Here is a 26,389-nt window from a genome sequence, read left to right as displayed (position 1 = left end):
CCTCAGCTAAGCCCACAGCACTTCATCTGATCCTCTGCCTTAGAAACCTGTAATTTTTTCTTAATTTCTGAGATTGTTTGTCTTTTTCTTCAGTTTTTTTCCTGAGTTCAATCCCAAATCTCATGTCATTTCTTGTTTTTTTTGGGTGTAATTCTGTTCTTGATTTCTGATTCCAGGTGTTTTTGTATTGTTTGTTTTGATATGTTTCCAGATGTCCTTTGAAGAGATGTGATTCCATTTGGAATGTTGAATTTCGTGTCTTCTGCCTTGTGCTTATTTTTAGGAGAGAGAATTTTCATCAGCTGAAGTGCTTTGATGTACTTTTTTCTGTTTTCTTCTTATAGTAGCTTTCTGTGGAGTTGGCTTTGTTCTGCTCGTAGGTATTCTGTAGATGGATATTTTAGGTCAGTGAGCTTTGCTTTATTGATTGGTGACAGGTATTGTTTTAGTGGGGATTGCGCCTCGAGGTAACAATAGCTGGGGGTGGGTTTGTCTCTGATTTCTCTCCTGCTGCCAGTTGTCTGGTGTGTGTGTGTGTGTTGCGGGGGGTCACCTCCCTTTCCTGTTCACCCACTCCTTCCCCTCGGCAGTGCTGCTCCAACCTCTGCCTCCCGGCCCCTTCCCCTCAGCTATGTGAGTTGCCTCCAGGATTTGGCCTCACAGGGAAGACCCTCTCTGAGTTTCCTTTCGGGCTGTGGCCTTGCAGGGAGATGCTCTCTGAGTTTCTTTTCGGTCCCCCAGGATCTGGCCCTGCAGGGGGACCCCCTCTCTCTGAGTTTCCTTTTGGGCTGCTGTACGCTCTCTTTGCCTGGTCAGCTTTAGCTTTCTTCCTGCCCTCCAGACCCATAGACCCGAGGGGCTGGTATGCTCTGCAGGAACTGGTGCTTTTTCTCTTACAGGAGAGGAGGGGTCTGGGGCCTCTGTGACCTAGGAATGTGAAAGTTGTGGTCCTGTGTCAGTTTGTGTGTGGTCCGTGTTGGTCTTGGGGTGTTTTGGGAAGATGTGTAGAGAGACCCAGAAGCCCTTATGTTTGTCCACGTGTGATGCAGGCTGCATTTCTGCAACATATTACTTACGTGGGGGTGCTGTGGGCTTTTGAACTCCAGATGGAATCCTTACCTCAGTGAACCACCGAAGCCCTCTTCAAGCAATAGAATCTATCTCAGCGTCTGTGCACAAAAAGCAGAGCTTTGTGCTCTCACCCTTTTCTACTCAAGAAGGTACATGATTCTTCACTGTCTTAAAATCCTTAATAGTTGTGAAATATAGTTTCCTTGTTTAAGGCCATTTCTTTCTTTTTGTTTCCGTTTTCATCAGAAATGTCAGGTTTGTCCTTCCACGTCGCATCCTTGGATGAGAGTGGGGTTCTCAACGTGTGGGTGAGTAGAGGCCCGGCTGTGCACACGCGGGGCCTGAGTGAGACGGTCTGGGCGGAGGTGGTGCCTGAATGGCGCAGGGGGAAGGGCCCAGGTAGCTAAGGTAGGAAATGCAGAGCGGGACTGGGCTTACTGGTCCTGTGCAGCAGGGATGAAAAGTGTCTCACATGGCAGGTTCGAGGCCTTTCTGTGACAGCAAAATAGGAACCTCATACAGGGCTTTGGGGACATGGAACGTAAGTGGGAAGGGAACAAAATGTCAGGGCTGAGATGACGCTTGCCAAGTAAAGAGAACATGAAGAGATCAAAGCAAAGGAGGCAGTAGCTTGTAAAACGTTAGTTCTGAGGCTAAAGATCAGTCTCTTTTTCTGGAGCAGTTACGTTTTAGTACCTGTTACAGCACTCCATCTTAATTGGAGCTATGCTTTGCTTAGGTTGTATCATACCTACAAAGTGTATCAATACTGATTTTCAATATTCTGTTTTTAGGTGGTTGTTGAATTACCAAAGGCAGACGTCGCAGGTTCAATAAGTGATTTAGGTAACTATTGAGTAAAAAAGTTAATTTTAGTGTTTTCTAAAACGAAGAGACATTAAAGGTACTGATAACTGCGTCCACGTGCAGTGACTCACGCCTGTTCGGAGCCTTAGCACGTTGGGAGTCTGAGGCAGGAGGATTGCTTGAACCCAGCCTGGGCAAGATAGCGAGACCCCGTCTCTACAAAAAAAATACAAGAATTGGCTGGGTGTGGTGGTGCACACCTATAGCCCCAGCTGCTTGGGAGACTAAGGCGGGAGGATTACATGAGCCCAGCAGTTTGAGGCTGCAGTGAGCCATGATCATGCCACTGCACTCCAGCCTGGGTGATGTAGTGAGACCTTGTCTCTCTGTTTTAAAAGAAAAAAAAAGATACCAATAACTACTTTGAAAAATATGAATTACTACCTGAAAAATAAACATTAAAGTTGCATGTCATATATAGCCTTATCAACTGTGACCAGTCATCTCAGTTAACTAGAATAATCAAATGATATTCTAAATGAAATTTTTTTTTTTTTTTTTTGAGACAGAGCCTTGGTCTGTTGCCCAGGCTGGAGTGCAGTGGTGTGATCTTGGCTCACTGCAACCTCTGCCTCCCATGTTCAAACAACTCTCCTGTCTCAGCCTTCCAAGTAGCTAGGATTACAGGCACCCACCACCACGCCCAGCTAATTTTTGTATTTTTAGTAGGGACAGGGTTTTGCCATGTTGGTCAGACTGGTCTGGAACTACTGACCTTGTGATCCACCCGCCTCAGTCTCCCTAAGTGCTGGGATTACAGGCGTGAGCCACTGCGCCCGGGCTCTGAGTGAATGTTTTGATCTTAGCATGGTTTAATGAGTTCTGTTTACAGCTAAGTACCATTCGCTTCTGTCAGACAAGTCAAGGACAGCAGTATTCTGCAGCCATGTCTGACATATTTCAGGTGTCTGAGTCCTTCAACAGTCATTCATTTTGGGCCTTCTTCCTTTTGGTTTCGGATTTATGACCCCAGGACATATCAGGGACACTGGACGCTACTCCTAAGGGCCCTTAGACTGGATCCCAGGGTAGCAGAGGTCCCTGGGTTTGGGCAGAGCAGAAGCAACTTGAAGCAAAGCTAACAGCACCTCTCACAGTTGGCTGCTTTTGATGCTGTGAGGTACGGTTTTCAGTTCCAGCAAGGTTCGGAAGTGACGGAGTAATTCAGTCCTGTTGTGTTCTGTGGCTGAGGTTAGCCCATGTTTGAATCTCAACTTTCTTCTCACCTCATTGGCCTCCCACCACCCAGTTTCTAATGACGAGCCCCCTTTCACCTTGCTTGTATCAGGTGTATTTTCCTGTGTAGATCTGGCAAAAAATAATAGGAGAGAGACCAACTTTGTTCCTAACTTCTTGAGATTAGGGAAGGGGGCACTTTGACCCTTAGAGCCAATGCTGTGTGCTCTATAGTCATGTGTCTGTGATGGCCCTTCCAAGTTTACTCTTGACTCTGACTTCAGTAAGAGTAAGACAGTGGTGGAGTCACTATCTTTCTCAGTGTGTTCTTCAGACGGCCCCCTCTCTGCTCATGAAGCTATGCTGCTCTGTGTTGGCCCTTCAGCATGTGGACTCCAGGCTGCTCCTAGAATCCTGGAAGATCAGAGCCAGGGAGCCTGGCAGGGGTCCCGGTGCCACCTCCTCAACAGACACAGGTCACAGTGTGGGTTGGTGATGGGACAAGACTCACACTATTGGTCTTGGCACCAAGGCTACCATCACACCCAGGGTTACTCCCCAAATGCCCAGAACTCTTGTGACCTTGAGAGTTCATCTTGAGGCTGGTTGTGCTGTGAACTTATGACATGACCAAGGTACTTTTCAAGCAAATATGGATGGTACTGGGGAGATAATTTCTGTTTATAGTCAGTTCATAATCTGGCTATGGAGACAAAATGATTTTGTATAAAAAGTATTTGCATAAAAATGTTTTATATTGCACGATGGTCCTACAAAGGATATCCAGGGGTGGTGAGTATTTCATTTTAAAATATTGCTGATAAAAATATCTTTTCTCCACTGATATACTTAACCAAACTTGCAACCATGTTCCAGCCTTGACTTTAGGAAGGGAGGACGTTCAGACCAACCTGTAGTTCAGGGCGGTTGCAAACTCTGTGTAGGTTTTGGATGAGTGGCTGTTGGAGAGCTGAAGTCTCAGAAGGAGTCAGCCAGCATCATTTTACAAAATGTTCTCTGCATAAACTGGGTCCAGTTCTAGGTGCCAGGAGACCCGGGCGAAGACCCCAGCCCGGGAGAGGGTGAGTGGTGGTGGACTTGCTGAAGCGGAGGCCCAGTGGGACGGCCCGGCCAGAAAGGCTGCCCATGGGTGGTGGCACGTAGGGGCCAACGGGAGGTCCTGGCCGGAAAGGCTACCCATGGGTGGTGGTGTGGGAACCAAGACACGAGATAGGGGGTGTGCAGGGAAGCCTCATATTTGTGAGTGGTAGCACTGACCCTTCTTCATCGTGGTTGTGACTGGTAGGAGATGCGCAGTGCAGCTACAGGGACCCTGCCCAGCGGCAGGTGGGGTTTATTTCTATCTCCTTTTAATTCATCTGCTCCCAGAGTTCTAGGCAATGCCTTGCCCAGAATTTGGGTTTTAATATCCTTAAATTTCTAGTTTTTCCCCTTGCAGTAGTTTTAAAGAGGGAAAGTGATACTGGGAGCAGATACAAGGGGCAAAACCAGTAGATGTCTGAGGAGTCAGTGTTGTAGCCATGGACACTTTCAGGATAGAAAGGAAAGGCAGTCAGGCCTCAGAGCCATGGCTCTGTGTTGTTTGAGAGGGAAGCTGGAGAAGCTGGTGGAGTGGAGAGTGAGACCGGATGTACTTGGCTGAGGAGCCACCCTGCCTCCTGTGCATTCTGCCTGGAGACCAGCAGATTTTTGAATCTCTGGGATGATGGAGAGGGAGGTCCTACAGGTTTCCTGTGGGCATTGGAGCCCTGGGGGACATTTACGGGGCGTTTGTTGCTGTGATCTAAGGCTTGTTTAGTGTATGTACATTCATACACACATGTGGATTGCTTACTACCCTTACTTTTATCAGATCAAAAGATACAAAGACTCCCAGATCATGATTCTACAATCTTTCTTCCCCTAAGCCTTTGAACTGCAAATTCTTGATTGTTCTCCTAAGGTAGTGACCCTCACCCACAGGGAGGGAGAGATGCTGTGTATTGATTTGCATTTGACGTTATTTCCTAACACATATTTAAGCAATGAAAAACTATTCCAGGCAACTATAACTGGAGTTTGATTTAGCCTCTATTGAAAGGTGGATTTATTTTTGTTCATCTGTTTTTAGGTCTGATGCCTGGAGGGAGGGTCAAGCTGGTGCATAGTGCTCTGATCCAGTTGGGTGACAGGTAAGGTGTGAGGGAAAATGCTTCACTATCTTACAAAGACCTGGAAGGAAAATAACATTGGGGAATTGCATCTACAGTAAATGGTCAGCTTTTGCAATGAAGAAATCCATTTTCTCACGTTGTATTTTGACTGTTTTGTCTTTTTATTATTGGTTTTTTTAAGACGGAGTTTCGCTCTTTTTGCCCACGCTGAGTGCAGTGGCGTGATCTTGGCTCACTGCAACCTCCGCCTCCCAGGTTCAAGCGATCTCCTGTCTCAGCCTCCTGAGTAGCTGGGATTGTAGGTGCCTGCCACCATACTCAGCTAATTTTTATATTTTTAGTAGAAATGGGGTTTCATCATATTGGTCAGGCTGGTCTGAAATACCTGACCTCAGGTTATCTGCCCGCCTCAGCCTCCCTAAGTGTTGGGATTACAGGCGTGAGCCACCTCGCCCAGCCTTGTTTAGTCCATTATTAATAAGTGAATGTAATAAATGCAGCTTCCGGGTGTAGAACTAACATTTTTTTTTTAAGTAGAGGCTATTTTCTGTCTTTTAAATTGGTCTTATTTAACTGTTCTTCAGTTCTCATGCAACCCTGAGGTTAAACTTACATAAAGTTTCAGGAACCAGAAACATTGATAAAAAGTTTTATTCAGAGAGATTTCTGCTTTTACTTACACAACTTAATATGACATAAAAATTCTTCACAAATGTACAAATATTATTTGTGGTATGTATATGTTTTATGTTAATTTATTTCCCAAATATCTTTTCTTGTTCACTGCACTCAGGGGTCAACTATCAACATTTGAATTACTCTTGGAACAATTTGGGGGCCTGATTCCTTCTGTGGGTTGGGTTTTAATCAGAAAACCTGTGGGTTGTGTTAGTGAATTCACGCATGCTTAGAGACTTATGAAAGTGAGTCAATTACATTTTAAAAAGTCATTTCCTGTATTGCAGAGCCAAACATACATGGTTCCTGGGCTGGCCCCTGACCCCACCAGCCAAAACATACATGGTTCCTGGGCTAGCCCCTGACCCCACCAGCCTCTGCAGTTCTCTTGCTGAGTTTCTTTATGACTTTTCATCTCTGCCAGGGCCCTTTTCGCTTTATACGGTGCATTGTATTTATCTTTAGCTATCAGCTTCTCCTGTACTTAACTACACGCACACTCTTTGAAGGAAAGTGTCTAATGTATCCGACGTTTGGGTTTTTCCTTACTCAAAAACTCCTGGCAGTGCCTTCCTGAGATCCATGCATAATAAATGTTCCTTCATACTCTGCTCAACCAACCATGTTGAGTTTGTTCTACTTGCCAGGCTTTGTAGCACTAGGCGGGAGCATCTTCCCTCAAGGCACTCCAAGAAGGAGGTGGATGAGTCAATGCTATGTGATTGCAGGTGGGGCTCCCTGCTTTCACAGGAAAAAGGCTATGCAGTGGAGTTCAGAGTGAGGATGTTTCTTAAGTAGTTCCTTGGGCTCACTGCCTGAGAGAGGGTGGGGAGGATGCAGAATTGGGCTGAGAGGAGGAGCTGAGCTGTGAGGCAGGCCCCATGGCTGACTCCCCAGGGCCCGGGAGTTCTGAGCTGGGATGGCCTCCCAGAATTATGTGGCCGGGCCTTTGTACCCTCCATCTTGTCAGTCGCTGAGTGTGAGTGTCCCCGGGAGGCCTCTGCCTGCAGCACCCATGCAGGTGGGCGCCTGTCCACCGGGGTTGTAGTGCAGAGGACGAGATGCGCTGTCAGGATGTGCACAGTGTTTGTGGGAGCTCAAAGGATGGGGGCAGTGGGGACATCTTGAGTAGGCAAAGACTGAGCTGGGCCTTCGAGGTGCAGTTAGATGGTCAGAGGAGCAGCACCTGGTGGTGTCCAGAGGCACGTTTGGGGCTGTCAGTGGGTCTGATGTTGAGGGAGACAGATCAGTCAGGCCCTGATGAGTCTGTTCGCTGTTTAGAGGGTGTGGACATTATCATAAGATGGTCACAAGCCATTGCCATATGTTGAGTCGAGGAGTGGCGCATCTTGTCTGTGATGTAGATCGGTCAGTGTGGCAGCGGTATAAATTGGTAAGAGAGGAAGGGAGGCTGGTGTCAGGGAGAGCAGTTTGGAATCTTCTGGAGTGACTGACATGAACGACTAGGATATGAACAAAGGCAGCAATCACAGATTCAGAGGGCTGGACACATGCTAAAGGGGTAGAACTTAGACAACCCAGCAGCTTATCAATGATAGGAGCAGTGGGAAGGAGGAGCCTGGGTTGGTCCCTGCCTCTACCAGCATGTCTGGTTGGTGAGTGGGCACCACTTGCCAGATGAGGATAGGAGCAGGGAGGGTTGGGAGTAGCCCAGTGTGGTCTAGTAAGGACAGGCTGAGCTTGTGGTGACTGTGGAGATGTCCAGGAGGCAGGGGCCTCCATAGCAGAAACCTCAGATGGAGGAAGGGATTTGGCAGTCATCAACCAAGAGGTGACATTTGCAGTCCTGAATGTGGACGGAAAGAGAAAATTGGAAAGCAGGCTGTGGTAGCATGGCCAGATGCTGACTTTGATGATGCGGGCATGGCCAGCGGAGCAACTGTGGGCATCTCTCTGTTACAAATACATATGCCATATAAAGGAAAAAATAAAACTCAGTGTAATTTTTAAAAGGGAAGAAAGATCTCTAAATGCCATAATAGGAGGGAGCTTAAAGTTGGTGTCCTAAGCTTTTGAGCTGCTGTGTGATGATGGCTTGGAGGCCGGGTGTCAAGCCCAGCCTATCTCAGGCCTTCTGGGCTGTCTCTGAGGCTTCAGTCCCATGCAGAACCAGTTGATGCATTGGGATTGCCTGAGTCAAGGAGGTAACACTGAGACCCCTGCACAGGACTCTGGAACTCACTGCCTCTGCAGTGATAGGGAAATTCAGAAAGCCTCACCACAGCCAAGGGAAGACAGAGGAGCTTGGAAGAACTTGAAATCCTAAGCTGAGTGTGTGTATGGGAACCCACAAGCTGAGATGTTAACATCACTGCTCCTCACCAGTGGCCTCAGTGGGTTCATAGTTAAAGTAGAGGCAAAACCGCCTTGTGGGTAAAGATACATTTGCGTGTTGGGACTCACAGAATTCTCATGAGAAGCAGTCCGCTGCAGATGAGTTCACAGCTACAAGCATGAAGAAACAGTCTACCTTGATGTAAAAAATAGGAGTTGCTCACTAAGAACTTGAGACAGTTATACAGTCTAAGACATTTCTAAAAATGAAACTGTTATCTTCGAAATTTATAACCAAGTTAATGGTTACATAGCAGATTAGATATAGCTGAAGAAAGAATTAGTGAACAGAAGGATAAATCTGAAGAAAATTATCAAGAGTGCAGTAGCAGATAAAAACTAGAAATAGAGTGGCTAAACCCACTGAGGCATGTGACATGGCCTGTTTATATATTGAGTAATGTATTGTAGTGTAAATCAGTGTTAATACAATCATTATTCTTAAGGTTTGAAAACAATCCATCGGTTCATCTTTGTTATTTTATTTTTTCAGTCTTTCCCATAAAGGTAATGAATTTGGGAGGACTACACAAACACTGAATGTAAAATTTCTGCCTTCAGATCCTAATCACTTTATTGTTGGCACAGACATGGTGAGTAGTATTTTAAATTTAATTCTGTTACTCATTCTCCTTCTTTTCTAGACTTACCTGATAAATACCTTTATTTAAGATCAAATTACTTTTTGCTTTTATAATTTTTAAATTGTTTGAGGAACAGTAGCTATGTCTAATGCACTTCCTCAGTCACTCTTGGGCTTCTTCTTCACAGGGTCTCATAACCCATGGCACAAGACAAGATTTGAGAGTGGCTCCCAAACTATTCAAACCTCAGCAATGTGGTATAAGACCAGTAAAAGTTAATGTCATTGATTTTTCACCATTTGGAGAACCAATATTCTTGGTAAGAAAGTTTGTTTTTTAAAGCACCAATTCTTCTTTTTTTCTTTTTTTGAGACAGGATATTGCTCTGTCACCCAGGCTGGAGTGCAGTGGTGTGACCATAGCTTCCTGCAGCCTTGAGCTCCTGGGCTCAGGTGATCCCCCCTCAACCTCCCAAGTAACTGAGACCACAGGTGCATGCCACTACACCCAGATAATTAAAAATATATATATTTTGTAGTGACCTGATCTCCCTATGTTGCCTAGGCTTACCAATTCTTTTTAGTGATACTCTTTGCCTGTTTGGGCAGCATAACACTTGCAGTGATCCATTGGAAAATTTTAAAAGTTGATCATTACTAGACCACAAATTGATCATTTATTGGGTGTCAGTGGTCTAAAAAGGAGAAACATGAAATTAATAACAAATTTTAAAAACAAAACCTATGTAGAAATTAAACTCTCTTAAGTCATACTTGGTTTACTTACAAACTTAGAATTTAATAGAAGAATATCAAATATCAAAACCTATGATACAGCCAAAAATGTGAAGAAATTTCTAGTGCAAGAATTTTTACCTGTGTTCTTTTATTATTTAACACAATATAATAGAAATTAATGTTCTGAGTCTTTAACCTGCAAGTCCAGGGATGGCCGTCGGGTGGGCAACAGCTCACGTGCTGCACTCATGCTGCAGGAAATGTGTGTGTGGGTGCGCACTGCTTGCTCTCTTCTCCTCCAGGGAAGGCTAGGGTCAGCCCAGCTCACCGTAGTCACAATTGTCCTGTGGGCTCCAAGGTCACTTTATGGGTTGGTTGGGGTAAGATAGGACTTAAGGCAAAATATTAAACAGCTTCATACGTGATTAAATCTAATAATTAACTGTTAAGAGTTATACCACAGTCAAGGCATTAAATTATAACTCAGATATTCCCTTCTCTCACTAGTTGTTACAAATTTCCCTATACTTGAGATTGAGGGGACAGATTGTTATTTATTTACACTACTTTTAAAGTACTTAAAACATTCTAAATTATGTTTATATGTAAGCTACATAAACTGTAAGGTTGTTGAGTGGGGAGATGGTATTTCATGTATCTTTGTATTTCCAAAGATGGCATTTGAGCTGCTGAGTAATGTTCACAGCCTGGAATGTGGCCAGACAAGACTGAGACACACTGGAGGTGTGGAATACATGTCAGATTTTGAAGAATTAGTATGAATAAAAGAATGTGAAATATCTCAATAATGTTGTTGTTGAGTTCCAGTGTGAAGCCCTGGAGCTTTTTATGGCTTCTCTCCCCACAGGAAACCAAAACTAAATACATAGCACCAAGATCTTCACCAGTAAGAACTTAGAGCTCAAGTATGAAGATCCAAGCAGATGGGAGGAAAACTGGGTTTCCATATCCACAGCGCCCTTTCCCCCTTATTTAGTCTGTCATGAAATACATGGAAAATCTCCCCAGAACTCATGGTTTCTGAGCAGGAGAAAGCAAAAATTGAGGTGGACACCCAGTTTCTCTACTTTCTTGGGTGCCCTGTCCCTGCCTCTGCCATGGGGAGCATCCATCCCGAGGGCCTGAAGGTAGAAACACCCCTGAGGATGCCCAGAAGCAAAGCAGAGGTGGGACTACTGTCCCCAGCCCTGGAAACTGCACCTCAGCCAAAAGGGCACTCAATCAGAGTAGCCGCTCACAGCACCATGCCTGAACACAAACCCTGGTGCTGTCAGGACAAATCCTTTGAGACCTCCAAGCTGGACAAAGAAAGCTGGAATAAACAACTAATCCTGCAATGCAAAGACACATACATACACCCACAAGATAGAGCAGCAAACAGGGAACCATGACCTCCCCACAATGACAAAGCAAAAATCCAGTGACCTAATGAGGCAGTGATTTGTGAACTCTCTTACCAAGAATTCAAAAGAGCAATTTTAAGGAAACTCTGTGATCTCCAAGACAACACAGAAAAGCAATTCAGAAATTTATCAGAGAAATTTAACAAAGAGATTGAAATAATTTAAAAAATCAAATGGAAATCTTGAAACTGAGAAACATATTTGCTGAACTGAAGAAATTCATTATAGGCTCTCAGCAGCTGAGTGGATCAAGCAGAGGAATGAATTAGTGAGCTAAAAACAGGCTATTTGAAAATACACAATCAAGGCTGGGTGTGGTGGCCCACATCGGTAATCCCAGGATTTGGGAAGCCAAGGCAGGAGGATCAATGAGCCAGCCCGAGCAACATGAGGAGACCCTCTCTCTAAAAAAAAAATTAAAAATTTCCCATGAGTGGTGGCATGTGGAGGCAAATGGAGGCTGAGGCAGTAGGATTACTTGAGCCTGGAAGGCTAAGGCTGCAGTGAGCCCTGATTGTGCCATTGCCCTCCAGCCTGGGTGGCAGAGCAAGATGCTGTTTCTAAAAGGGAAAAGGAAAGGAAATATACAATCGGAGAAAAATGAAAGAAAAAAAGGAATGAAGACCACCTACAAGACAGAGAAAATAGCTTCTAAAGACCAAATCTAAGCATTACTGATATTCAAGAGGGAGCTAACAAGGGTTAGAAAATGTATTCAAAGAAATGGTAACAGAAAACTTTCCAAAACTTCATAAGGGGATAAATATCTAGGTATAGGAAGGTCAGAGAACACCAAACAGATTGAACCCAAATAAAATTACCCCAAGGCATTTAATAATCAGCCTCTCAAAGGTCAAGGAGAAAGAGAAGATCCTGTAAGCAGTGAGGGATAAGAAGCAAATAACATACAAAGGAGTTCCAATTCATCTGGCAACAGACATCTCAGTGGAAACCATACAGGCCAGGAGAGAGTAGAGTGACATTTTTAAAGTGCTACAGGAAAAACACTGCCATCCAAGGATACTCTATCTAGCAAATTGTCATTCAAATTTGAGGGAGGGATAAAGTTTATCCCAGACATACAACAGCAGCAAACTAGAGAGGCCGGGCTTGGTGGCTCACACCTGTAATCCCAGCACTTTGAAGGTGGAGGCGGGTGCATCCCTTGAGGTCAGGAGTTTGAGACCAGCTTGGACAATGTAGTGAAATATAACTCTACTAAAAATACAAAAATTAGCCAGATGTGGTGGTGGGTGCCTGTAATCTCAGCTACTCAGGAAGCTAAGGCAGGAGAATCGCTTTAACCTGGGAGGCAGAGGTTGTGGTGAGCTGAGATTGCGCCACTGCACTCCTGCCTGGGTGATAGAGTGAAACTCCATCTCAAAAGGAAAAAATACTAAGGGAATTCTTCAACCTGAAAGAAGAAAAAAGCTAACATGCAAAAAAAGCCATCAAAGTATAAAAGCCATTCATATAATTAAATACATGGACAAACCCAGAATACTGTTACTTTATTTGTAGTACACAATATACTCGTAACTCTACTATGAAGCCCCAAAGACAAACCTATTAAAAATAATAGGTATAGCAACTTGTTAAGATACAGATAATTTTAAAATATATAAATAGAGATAACTCAAAAGTCAAAATATGAGAGGGATGGAGTTAAAGTGTAGAATTTTTTGTTTGGTGTTTTCTTTGTTTTTCCTTTATTTGTATTCTAAGATAAGTTGTCATCTCTTTAAAATAACTTTTTTTAGGGTTAGATGTGGGGGTTTATGCCTATAATCCTAGTGCTTTGGGAGGCTGAGGTAGGAGAATTGCTTGAGTCTAGGAGTTCGAGACCAGCTTGGGCAACATAGACCTCATCTCTACCAAAAACCCCAAACCAAAAAACCAATTAGCTGGATATAGTGGTGCCCATGCCCACCTGTAGTCCTAGCTAGCTACTTGAGAGGCTGACAGGGAAGGCTGAGCCTGGGAGGTTAAAGCTTCAGTGAGCTGTGATCCTAATACTCCACTTCAGTCTAGGTCACAAGATGAGATAAAATAAGTAAGTAATCACAATACAGAAATCTATAATAGCTTAATTCAAAATAAGCAGCAAATTAGAACATACTAGCAGAGAGAAGGAAGACAGGAATAAAGGAAGAGAGAAGTCTTAAGCAGAAAACAAGCAACAAAACGGCAGTAGTGTGTTCTCAGCTATAATATCACTGAATGTAAATGGTCTTAATTCTCCAATTAAAAGGCATAGAATGGCTGAATGGATAAACAAGATGAAACTCTATGTTGCCTTCAAGAAACTTACTTCACCTATTACACACACACACACACACACACACACACACACACACACACAAAGTGAAGGGGTGGAAAAGATATTCCATACAACTAGAAACCAAAAAAGAGCAAGAGTGGCTAAACTCATATCAGATAAATTAGACTACAAATCAAAGACACTAAAAGATGACAAAGATGGGTCTGTATATAATGATAATGGATCGATTCAGCAAGAGGATAACAGTTACAAGTATCTATGCACCCAACACCAGAACTTCCAAATATAGAAGGCAAAGAAACATCAGAGCTAAACTACACACTAGACCAGTGATCCTCAACCTTTTTGGCACCAGGGACTGTTTATCGTGGAAGACAATTTTTCCCTGAACCGAGGTTTGAGGGACAGTTTCGGGATGAAAGTGTTGCACCTCAGATCATCAGGTATTAGATTCTCATAAGGACACTGAAGCCCAGATTCCTTGCATGCACAGTTCACAGTAGGGTTCATGCTCCTATGAGAATCTGTTGTTACCGCTGATCTGACAGGAGCTGGAGCTCAGGTGGTAATACTCGCTTGCCTGCTGCTCAGCTCTTGCTGTGTGGCCCAGTTTGTAACAGGCCCTGGTTTACAGAATATATATTCTTTACACTGGCACATGGGACATCATCCAGAATACACCGTATCTTAGGCGCCAAACAAGTCCATACAAATTCAGAAAAATAGAAATTATATTGAGTCTCTTTTATGATTACCATGGAATAAAACTAGAGATCTATAACGGAAGGAACCTTGAAAAATACACAAACACATGGAAATTAAACATATTCCTGAATTTCCAGTGGGTCAATGAAGAAATTAAGAAGGAAATTAAAAAATTTATTGAAACAAATGAAAATAGAAATGCAACATATCAAAATTTATGAGATATGACAAAAGTAGTACTAAGAAGTTTATAGTAACAAATGCCTTCATCCAAAAATATCGAGAAGGGAGCCCTTGAACACGGCTGGTGGAAATGTAAATTACTCCAGACATTACGAAAAACAATATGGTGGTTCCTCAAAAAACTAAAAATAGAACCACTATATGATACAGGAATTCTACTACTGGGTATGTAGCCACAAGAAGGACAATAAATGCATCAAAGAGATATCTGCACTCTTATGTTTACTGTGATACTATCCACCATAGCCAAGATAGGGAGTCAACCTAAGTGCTCATCAGTGGATGAATGGATAAAGGAAACATGGTAAATATACACAATGGAATATTGGGCATAAAAAAGAATGAAACCCTGTCATTTACAGCAACATGGGTGGAAGTTACTGGCCACTATGTGAAATAAGGCACAGAAAGGCATATATCACATGTTCTCACTTATATACAGTTGCTAAAAAAGTGGCTCATGAAGACAGAGTGTGGCATGGTGGCTACCAGAAGCTGGTGTGGATGAAAAGAAAAGCATATAAATATATTTATTACACTGAACTGTACACTTATAAAGATGGTAAATTCCTGATGTATATTTTTATCAATAAACAATTATTTTGTTGATTGCATTTTGAAATAATGTTTTACCTTTTTTTTTAAATTTTGAGAGGGTCTTGCTCTGCTGCCAGGTTGGAAGTGCACTGGCACAATCATAGCTCAGTACAGCCTCAATCTCCCAGGCTTAAGCACTTCTGCCACCTTGGCCTTCTGAGTGGCTGGGATTACAGGTGCATGTCACCACACCCCGCTATTTTTTTGTTTTTAACTTTTTAATGTGACTACCAGAATTATTATTATTAATATTTTTTTTTTGCTTTTGAGACAGAGTCTTGCTCTGTCACCCAAGCTAGAGTACAGTGGCACGGTCTCAGCTCACTGCAACCTCCACCTCCCGGGTTCAAGTGATTCTCCTGCCTCAGTCTCCTGAGTGCTGGAATTATAGGCATACACCACTACGCCCAGCTGATGAGAATTTTAAATTACGTATGTGGTTCCTATTTGTGGTTCCCGTTATGTTAGATAGTAATTTTATTAGATGGTAATGTAGGTGGTCCAGACCTTGCCTCTGTGACTAAGGCGTACACATTATTAGTAAATCTTTTGTTTTGTGAAGGTGCATGAAAGAATGATGTTTTAAAAGGACTTAAGTATTCTGGCCCCAGGGCCTGAGCTGGTCCTGAGTCCAGAGGTGCAACAGATCTTTGGAGGTGTCTGGGCCAGCCTCTGGAAGGTTCTGCCCTGGCCTGTTTCTACACCCTCCCAAGAGAACCTCCACTCACACACTGGAGGTGCTAGGTTGCCCTCATGCACCTCAGAGCCAGGGGCTCTCATGAGTGTCCTGACACCTCCATCCTTGGCTTTCTGAAAGTCTTACCTACCTAGGTGGTACAAATCATTTTATATGGTTATTGAATGGATCTTTTCTAAAAAACGTTTATTTTAACGCAATTTCAGGCTTATGGAGAAATTACATGAATAGTTCAAAGGCTTCCTGCACACCATCTGGTGGGTTTCCTCCTCTCTGGTGGAGGACCTCCAGACCTACCACGTGGGCTTCCTTTTCTCTGGTCGTTCAGGTATTTTAAGTGTCTGAAAGTTGCAAACATGATACTCTATCCCTAAACAGTTCAGCGTGCGTTTCCTAAAAGCAAGAACATCCCCACATAACTGTTGTAGTCACAGTCACCAGGAGGTTCACACTGGTACAGACCTGCTATTGAATCTGTAGAGTGAGGGAGATCACAGGGATTTTCTGGTAATGTCCTTGTTAAGAAAAGTCATGTCCCAGGCCCTGTGTCTCATTCACTGGTTTGTCTCTTCAAAATCCCTTGATCTGGACATCAAAGACTGCGTCCCTCCGTCTTTCATGACCTTGACATTTTTGAAGGGCACAGGCCAGTTATTTTATAGAATGTTCCTGAGTCTGAGAATGTCCCAGGCTTCCATCAGTCACGATCAGACACAGGTTTTTTGTGCTTGGCTGGAGTACCTCAGGGCGATGTGTGTCCTGGGGAGACCAGTGACCTCGGTGCTGTCTTGCACAACACAAATTCTGACCTTGTGGAGTTTCCTGGTCCCTTTCAGATTAAGTGTCTCATGGGGAGGTATGGTGACACTTTGTAAACGTCTCAAAACTCCTTTGATTTTCACCACCAGTTTTGGGATCCATGGATGAATCTTTCTTGAATTGATTATTAAGATGATTGGCAAATAGTGATTTTCCAACCCGCTGTTAATTCTGCATGTACTAGTTGGCTTTCTACCGTTAGGGGAGACTTTTCCTTGTCTCTCTCTATGCACGTATGTGTCTTTTTATTACATGTTGTGGACATGTGGCTTTTTTACTTAGTAGGTCACAATTATTTACTACCAGTATTTATTTTGCTGCTCAAACGTTCTGGGTTAGGCCAGTGGGTGTCCTTCGAGCTGGCTCTTTATCCTTTGGACATCATCCTGTGAGCCCTGAAACAGCCACTTCTCCCAGGAGTTGTAGCTCTTATGAGGGGAGAAAAGTATCTAGAAACCAAGATCTGGGCAGTAAGAAGTGTTTGATGGTGCATATAGGTCCGTTAAGAGACAAAGCACATGGAATACCCACTTTTATCCATAAACCACATATGCAGGCATCACACACTGTGAGTTTGCACCCTTGCTCTAACTCGAGGTTAACAAACAGGGTCCCACCATCCTGCCTCCTCCCTGGCTGTGCCTGCCTCTCAGACAAGGGAAACCTGGCCCTGTGTGTTGTTAGGATGACTGATCTGGATTCGTTCACATGCTCACTCCTGGAGTACACAGAGCTCTTCAATGCCTGTGGGAAAGGAAGGCCGCTGAGCAGTCCGTGTTCTGGGTGCTGCCTGGGTTTTGGATGTAAACTGCACCATTGAACGAGGTGTTCAGAAATTGTGTGGCCCAGTTCTTTCCCCTCCTTCCTGTATGGTTATGTTATTTATTTAGAATATAGATTTTTAAATTTGTTTCTATTTGTCTTTCATTTTAGAACTTTACTCACATTCTTATTGATGTTCTTTTTCTTTTTTTGAATATGGAAAAGATCAAATATATTGAGTAAAAATGAATTAATCTTCTCTTTAAGAGCTAAAAAATTGGCCTTTTATTTAACCAGTTGTTTGATTTTATGAAAATTTCAATCCAAGGGAAATATATAGCCATATTATTGACACAAATGTATGTAGTTTTATAAAAGATGCCATATTTTCATGGAACCAATCTTAATGGCCCACACTTGAGTCACTGATACTCAACTTTGTTGAAAATAAATACCTATTTATATATTCACTCAATCTTGATTATTGACCATGTTGGAAGAGAAACACAAAGTTTATCAGTCAAGTGAGTGCTCACCTTTGTACCTTTTGAGGAGAGAGTCAATGTTATAATTTTTTTTTTTTTAAGATTTTAGTTTTTTGTTTTTTTTTTAATTTATTTTACTTTAGGCACATACTATATCTGGCATTTCTCCCCATGTTATCCCTCCCCACCATCCCCTCCCTCCTGTTTGGAAAACAACAAGTTAGTGTTTTTGCAGTACAAACTAAAGAAAGTGAATGCTCTGAAAAATTTCTCTGGCTGCTGAAATCAAGTTAAGAAAAGAGAAAAAAAAATGGCTGGGCATGATGGCTCACACCTGTAATCCCAGCACTTTGTGAGGCCGAGGTAGGAGGATCACTTGAGGCCAGCAGTTTGAGGCCAGCTTGGACAACATAGTGAGACCTCATCTCTAAAAGTAATAATAGCCAGGTGTGGTGGTGCATGCCTGTAGTCACAGCTACTCAGGAGGCTAAGGCAGGAGGATTGATTGAGCCTGGGAGGTGAAGGCTGCAGTGAGCTGTGATTGCCCCACTGCACTCCAGGCTGGGTGGCAGAGTGAGACCTTATCGAAAAAAAGAAAGGACAAGGCCATGCTCAGCGGTGTTCATCCTTCCTGGTCACAGGCTGGCTGTTCGGACGGAAGCATCAGGCTGCACCAGCTGAGTTCTGAATTTCCCCTCCTGCAGTGGGACAGCAGCACAGACGGCCATGCAGTCACCAGCCTACAGTGGTCCCCAACCAGGCCTGCCGTGTTCCTGGTGCAGGACGACACATCCAGTATCTACATCTGGGACCTCCTCCAGAGTGATCTGGGTCCTGTCACCAAACAGCAGCTCTGCCCTGACAGGCAAGTGGGGAAGCTCTGGAGCATCTGCTGGCAGGTGTGGGGGCAGGGGGTTCTGCCAGAGGTGCCACCGGTGGTTTCTCTTTAAGTTTTGCATAAGGTTGCTACATTTTAAAATGTGGCCATGTGTACATTTAAATAATATGTTTATATAGTTTAAAAATATTTTTTTTTGAGAGTGGTGTTAGGCTCATAGCAAAGTTGAGTGGAAGGCAGAGATTTCCAGCATCCTGCCCCACATCCCAGCCGAGGGTATTTGTGGCGTAACCATGGACCTGCCTTCCCGCCACCACCACTGAGTCTGGATTACTTGAGGGTTCACTCTTGGATTATGTATTTAAATAATATTTTTAAAACCACTTTAAAGTGTGATTATTTTATATTTACCCAAGCTAGTCTATTGGACTGACAAATTCACTGTGTGGTATTTCCCCATCATTATTATTCTATGAGTAAGAAATGACAGTTTGTGAGAGTGTTTTAGGTATGTTCCTTTGCCAGTCTTAAAAACTATAAGTCTGTAATGTTTCAGTGAGGTAGTAGGTGTTCCCCTAGTCTCTAAAGGGGAATGGTGTATGGAATTAATGATCCACACGATGCCACACTGAAGCCACTCTGGCCCAGGCCCCTTGAGGGGTCTCCCAGCTCACAGCCAGACAAGCACTCCCGGGATGTGCATCAGTTCCCGTGATGTCACTGGTGGAATTGAAGATGCGCACACTCTCATTGACACCACTGTTAGGTAGTTCTTTGTTGCTTTGTTTGTTTCAAAGCAGAAGTGTTCACGAAAGCTTTCATCATGAGGTGCTTTCCCTGGGCCCTGCTTTTCTGTTCATTTGCATTTTTTTCCTTGAGATTCTACATTTATTTTTAATAAATTATCCTACTGTGAGGGTTTGTGTTGACTTGGAGGAGAGAAATCCCACAGCCCTTTTGTAAAGGAAAGATAAAGAGTTTAATAGAATGTTGGGGGTATCCTGATGAAATCTGAACAAAATCAAGAATTGCATTTATTGGGTGGCTTGCAAATTGCCCAAATAGGTACAGCTACAGTCTGTAGCTCTCAGCGACATCAATGCAGAAGGTAGGTGATTTCTGCATTTCCAACCGAGGTACCCGGCTCATCTCGAACTGGTTAGATCGTGCGTGCAGCCCACGGAGGGTGAGCAGAAGCAGGGTGGTATGTTGCCTCACCCAGGAAGTGCAAGGGGTCCCTCCCTTAGCCAAGGGTAGCCATGTGGGACTGTGGTGCATTCTGGCCAGATACTATGCTTTTCCTACTGTCTTCACAACCCACAGACCAGAAGATTCCTTCAGGAGCTTACACCACCAGGGCCCTGGGTTTCAAGCACAAAACTGGGCGGGCATTAGGGCATACACCGAGCTAGCTGTGGGAGTTTTTTTTCCATACCCTAGTGGTGCCTGGAATGCCAGTGAAACAACTGTTCAGTCTGCTGGAAAGGGGGTTGAAGCCAGGATGCCAGGTGGTGTCGCTCAGCAGATCCCACCCCCTACAGAACCCAGCAAGCTAAGATCCACTGGCTTGAAATTCTCATTGACAGCACAGCAGCCTGAAGTCGACCTGGGACGCTCGAGTTTGGTGGGAGAAGAGGCACCTGCCATTACAGAATCTTGAGTAGGCAGTTTTCCCCTCACAGTGTAAACAAAGCTTCCAGGAAGTTCGAACTGGGTGGAGCTTGGCAAAGCCACTGTAGCCAGACTGCCTCTCTAGATTCCTCTCTGGGCAAGGCATCTCTGAAAGAAAGGCAGCAGCCCCAGTCAGGGGCTTATAAATAAAACTCTAATCTCCCTGGGACAGAGCACGTGGGGGAAGGGGTGGCTATGGGTGCAGCTTCAGCAGACTTAAATGTTCCTGCCTGCCAGCTCTGAAGAGAGCAGTGGATCTCCCAGCATAGCACTCAAGCTCTACTAAGGGACAGACTGCTTCCTCAAGTGGGTTCCTGACCACCATGCCTCCTGATTCCACAGAGTCTAGAGTGAACTTAAAGCGAACTCCAGCAGACCTGCAGCAGAGGGGCCTGTTAGAAGGAAAACTAACAGAAAAGGTAGCATCAATGTCAACAAAAAGGATATCCACAGAAAAACCATCCAGAGGTCACCAACATCAAAGACCAAAGGTAGATAAATCCAGGAAAATGAGGAAAAACTAGGGCAAAAAGTCTGAAAATTCCAAAACCCAGAATGCCTTTCTCCTCCAAAGGATCGCAACTCCTTGCCAGCAAGGGGACAAAACTGGATGGCGAATGAGTTTGATGACAGAAGTAGGTTTCAGAAGGTGGGTAATAACAAACTCCTCTGAGCTAAAAGAGCATATTTTAACCCAATGCAAGGATGCTAAGAACCTTGAAAAAAGGTTAGAGGAATTGCTAACTAGAATAATTGTGTAGAGAAGAACACAAGTGCCCTGATGGAGCTAAAAAACACAGCGCGAGAACTTCGTGAAGCATGCACAAGTATCAGTAGCCAAATGGATCAAGTGAAAGAGGATATCAGAGATTGAAGATCAACTTAATGAAATAAAGCATTAAGACAAAATTAGAGGAAAAAAATGAAAACAATGAACAAAACCTCCAAGAAGTATGGGACTATGTGAAAAGACCAAACCTATGTTTGATTGGTGTACCTGAAAGTGATGGGGAGAATGGAACCAAGTTGGAAAACACTCTTCAGGATATTATCCAGGTGAAGTTTCCCAACCTAGCAAGACAGGCCAACATTCAGTTTCAGGAAATGCGGAGAACACCACAAAGATACTCCTTGAGAAGAGCAACCCCAAGACACATAATTGTTAGACTCACCAAGGTTGAAATGAAGGAAAAAATGTTAAGGGCAGCCAGAGAGAAAGGTCAGGTTACCCACAAAGGGAAGCCCATCAGACTAACAGCAGATCTCTCTGCAGAAACCCTACAAGCCAAAAGAGAGTAGGGGCCAATATTCAACATTCTTGAAAGAACTTTCAACCCAAAATTTCATATCCAGCCAAACTAAGCTTCATAAGTGAAGGAGAAATAAAATCCTTTACACACAAGCAAATGCTGAGAGATTTTGTCACACCAGGCCTGCCTTACAAAAGCTCCTGAAGGAAGCACTATATATGGAAAGGAAAAATTGGTACCAGCCACGGCAAAAACATACCAAATTGTAAAGGCCATCGACAGTATGAAGAAACTGCATCAACTAACAGGCAAAATAACCAGCTATCCTCATAATGACAGGATCAAATTCAGACATAACAATATTAACCTTAAGTGTAAACGGGGTAAACACCCCAATTAAAAGACACAGACTGGCAAATTGGATAAGAAGACAAGACCCTTCAGTGTGCTGCATACAGGAGACCCATCTCATGTCCAAAGACACACATAGGCTCAAAATAAAGGGATGGAAGAATATTTACTAAGCAAATGGAAAGCAGAAATAGCAGAGTTTGCAATCCTAGTCTGTTAAAACACTTTAAACCAACAAACATGAAAAAAGGCAAAGAGGGCGTTACATACTGGTAAAGGGATCAATGCACCAACAAAAGCTAACTCTCCTAAATATATATGCACCCAGTACAGGAGCACCCAGATTCATAAAGCAAGTTCTTAGAGACCTACAAAGAGACTTAGAATCCCACAAAATAATAATGGGAGATTTTAACACCCCACTGTCAGTATTAGATCAATGAGACAGAAAATTACTAAGAATATTCAGGACTTGAACTCAGCTCTGGACCAAGTGGACTTAACAGACATCTACATAACTCTCCATCCCAAATCAACAGAATACATATTCTTCTCAGCACCACATCACACTTATTCTAAAATTGACTACATAGTTGGGAATAAAACACTCCTCAGCAAATGCAAAAGAACAGAAATCATAACAAACAGTCTCTCAGACCACAGTGCAATCAAATTAGAACTCAGGATTAAGAAACTCAAAACTGCACAACTACTTGGAAACTGAACCACCTGCTTCTGAATGACTACTGGGTAAATAATGAAATTAAGGCAGAAGCAAATAAGTTCTTCAAAACCAATGAGAACAAAGACACAATGTGCCAGAATCTCTGGGACACAGCTAAAGCAGTGTTTAGAGTGAAATTTATAGCACTAAATGCCAACAGGAGAAAGCGGGAAAGATCTGCAATCTATACCCTAACATCATAATTAAAAGAACTAGAAAAGCAAACACAGACATTCAAAGCTAGCAGAAGACAAGAAATAACTAAGATCAGAGCAGAACTGAAGGAAATAGCGACACTAAAAGCATTTGAAAAAATCAGTGAATTCAGGAGCTGGTTTTTTGAAAAGATTTACAAAATACATAGACCGCTAGCCAGACTATTAAAAAAAGAGAGAAGAATCAAATAGACACAATAAAAAATGATAAAGAGAAGATTACTGCCAACACCCACTCGGTGGTAGAGACCCCAACCCAGGCGGCGCTGAAGGAATTAACAAAGATGAAATGCAAAATGTGGGGCATCAGGGGGCTTCGGCCTTCCCAGCTGAGAGCCTCGAACAGAATTTGAGCCACATATTTATTGACAGCAAGCAAGTGATAATCATCATTACTGCAGTCTATAAATTAACTAAAAGCATTCTCCACAGGAAACAAAACGTTCTTTACTAGTGGCAAAAACCAGTCTCTGACGCATATATCTACTGCAACTGGAACATGTCATTAGGGTGTGGGTCATTTGTGCTATAGTTTGTGGTCCCAGAACACCTATAAGTGGTCTTCTGCTCTGGATGGGTCAGGTATTTCCCTCTCTCACTCCAGTAAACCAACAACCTGCAGCAATGTGCGTCCCCACCATTATGAGTATGTTACAGTGCTATAGATATTTTGTTTGTGGCCAGTTTCTTTAAGGCCTGTTTATGATAGGCTTAAGGCCTGTTGCCAGCAGATCACTACTGATTGCACAGAAATACAGACTATCATCAGAGAATACTATAAACACCTCTATGCAAATAAACTAGAAAATGTAGAAATGGATAAATTCCTGGGCACATACACCTTCCCAAGAATAAACCAGGAAAAAGTAGAATCCCTGAGTAGACCAATAACAAGTTCTGAAATTGAGGCAGTAATTAATAGCCTACCAACCAAAAAAAAAAAAAAAGCCTGAGACCAGATGGATTCACAGCCAGATTCTACCAGAGGTACAAAGATGAGCTGGTATCATTCTTTCTGAAACTATTCCAAACAATAGAAACAGAAGGACTTCTCCCTAACTCATTTAACCAGCATCATTCTGATACCAAAACCTGACAGAGACAATGAAAAAAGAAAATTTCAGGCCAATATCCCTGATGAACATTGATGTGAAAATCCTCAATAACATACTGGCAAACTGAATCCAGCAGCACATCAAAAGCTTATCCGCCATGATCAAGTCAGTTTCATCTCTGGGTTGCAAGGCTGGTTCAACATATGCGAATCAATAAACGTAATCCATCACATTAAAAGAAGCAATGACAAAAACCACGATTATTTGAACAGATGCAGAAAAGGCCTTCAATAAAATTCACCCTTTTAAGCTAAAAACTCTTGGTAAAGTAGATATTGATGGAATGTTTCTCAAAATAATAAGAGCTGTTTATGACAAACCCAGAGCCAATATCATACTGATTGGGCAAAAGCCAGAAGCGTTCCCTTATGAAAACTGGCACAAGACAAGGATGCCTTCTCTCACCACTCCTGTTCAACATAGTATTGGAAGTTGTGGCCAGGGCAATCAGACAAGAGAAAGAAAGCGTATTCAAATAGGAAGAGAGGAAGTCAAATTGTCTCTGTTTGTAGATTATATGATTGTATATTTATAAAACCCCATTGTCTCAGCCCCAAATCTCCTTAAGCTGATGAGCAACTTCAGCAGTGTCAGGATACAAAATCAGTGTGCAAAAATCACAAGCATTCTTACACACCAGTGAAAGACAAACAGCCAAATCATGAATGAACTCCCATTCACAATTGCTACAAAGAGAATAAAATTCCTAGGAATACAACTTATAAGGCATGTGACGGACCTCTTCAAGAACCATAAACAACTGCTCAAGGAAATAAGACACAAACAAATAGAAAAACATTCCATGCTCATGGATAGGAAGAATCAATATCCTAAAAATAGCCAGACTGCCCAAAGTAATTTATAGATTCAATGCTATCTCTATCAAGCTACTGTCGACTTTCTTCACAGAATTAGAAAAAACAACTACCTGAAATTTCATATGGAACCAAAACGCCTGTACAGCCAAGACAATCCTAAGCAAAAAGAACAAATCTGGAGCCATCATGCTACTTGACTTCAAACTATACTACAAAGCTACAGTAACCAAAACAGCATGGTACTGCTACCAAAACAGATATATAGACCAATGGAATAGAACAAAGCCCTCAGAAATAACACCACATGTCTACAATCATCTGATCTTTGACAGACCTGACAAAAACAAGCAATGGGGAAAGGGTTTGCTATTTAGTAAATGGTATTGGGAAAACTGGCTATCCATATGCAGAAAACTGAAACTGTAGCCCTTCCTTACACCTTATACAACAATTAAGATAGATTAAAGACTTAAATATAAGATCTGAAACCATAGAAATCCTATTAGAAAACCTAAGCAGTTCCATTCAGGACATAGGCATGGGCAAAGACTTCATGATTAAAACATGCAAAGCAATGGGAACAAAAGCTAAAATTGACATATGGGATCTAATTAAACTAAAGAGCAGCTGGGCGTGGTGACTGATGCCTGTAATCCCAGCATGGTGGCTCATGCCTGTAATCTCAGCACTTTGGGAGGCTGACGCAGGCAGATCACGAGGTCAGAGGATTGAGACCATCCTGGCTAATACAGTGAAAACTCATCTCTACTAAAAAATACCAAAGATCAGCTGGGCATGGTGGCACACACCTGTACTACTTGGGAGGCTGAGACAGGAGAATCGCTTGAGTCTGGGAGGCAGAAGTTGCAGTGAGCTGAGATTGTGCCATTGTACTCCAGCCTGGGCAACATGAGTGAAACACCATCTCCAAAAAAAGAAAAAAGAACAAACTAAGGAGCTTCTGCACAGCAAAAGAAACTATCATCAGAGTAAACAAGCTACCTATAGAGTGTGAGAAAATTTTTGCAATCTATCCATCTGACAAAGGGCTAATACTCAGAATCTACAAGAAACTTAAATAAATGTATAAGAAAAAAGCAACCCCATCAAAAGGTGGGTGAAGGATATGAACAGACACTTCTCAAAAGAAGACATTTATGTGGCCAACAAACATGAATAAAGCTCATCACCCCTGGTCTTTAGAGAAATGTAAATCAAAACCACAGTGAGATACCATCTCTCTCCAGTTAGAATGGCAATCATTAAAAAGTCAGGAAACGACAGATGCTGGAGAGGATGTGGAGAAATAGGAATGCTCTTACACTGTTGGTGGGAGTGTAGATTAGTTCAATCATTGTGTAAGACCATGTGGTGATTCGTCAAGGGTCTAAAGCCAGAAATACCATTTGACCTAGCAATCCCATTACTAGGTATATACCCAAAGGATTATAAATCATTCTATTATAAAGACACATGCATATGTATGTTTATTACAGCACTATTCACAATAGCAAAGACTTGGAACCAACCCTAATGCGCATCAGTGGTAGACTGGATAAGGAAAATGTGGCACATATACACCATGGAATACTATGCAGTCATTAAAAAAATGAGTTCATGTTCTTTGCAGGGACATGCATGAAGCCGGAAGCCATCATTCTCAGCAAATTAACACAGGAACAGAGAACCAAACACTGCATATTCTCATAAGTGGGAGTTGAACAATGAGAACACATGGACACAGGGAGGGGA

General features: G+C 42.9%; 1 protein-coding gene across 7 annotated transcripts in view; it reads left to right on the top strand.

Moving 5' to 3' along the window:
- DYNC2I1 (dynein 2 intermediate chain 1) overlaps window positions 1–26,389 on the top strand; it is a 115,448-nt gene that overhangs the window by 71,482 nt on the left and 17,577 nt on the right. For 4 of the 7 annotated variants that reach the window (XR_010338794.1, XR_010338799.1, XM_064366613.1 and 1 more), the window contains 7 exons: window positions 1,107–1,220; window positions 1,318–1,379; window positions 1,866–1,917; window positions 5,246–5,306; window positions 8,815–8,914; window positions 9,093–9,224; window positions 18,297–18,520. Coding sequence is in view for 5 of the 7 variants with exons in the window: in XM_064366613.1 (XP_064222683.1) it covers window positions 1,107–1,220; window positions 1,318–1,379; window positions 1,866–1,917; window positions 5,246–5,306; window positions 8,815–8,914; window positions 9,093–9,224; window positions 18,297–18,520 (745 nt within the window). In the remaining 2 variants the exon portion in view is untranslated. Of the gene's footprint in view, window positions 1–1,106; window positions 1,221–1,317; window positions 1,380–1,865; window positions 1,918–5,245; window positions 5,307–8,814; window positions 8,915–9,092; window positions 9,225–10,316; window positions 10,489–10,510; window positions 15,303–18,296; window positions 18,521–26,389 lie in introns of those variants that run through there. The other 3 variants (XM_064366636.1, XM_064366739.1, XM_064366699.1) reach the window with 3 other exon arrangements.

Source organism: Aotus nancymaae, unplaced genomic scaffold (assembly GCF_030222135.1).
Source record: "Aotus nancymaae isolate 86718 unplaced genomic scaffold, 86718_ANA_hifiasm-v0.15.2.pri h1tg000002l, whole genome shotgun sequence".
Taxonomy (NCBI): domain Eukaryota; kingdom Metazoa; phylum Chordata; class Mammalia; order Primates; family Aotidae; genus Aotus; species Aotus nancymaae.
The sequence above is the reverse complement of the archived record's forward strand: the minus strand, read 5'-3'. Positions and strand labels throughout refer to the sequence as shown.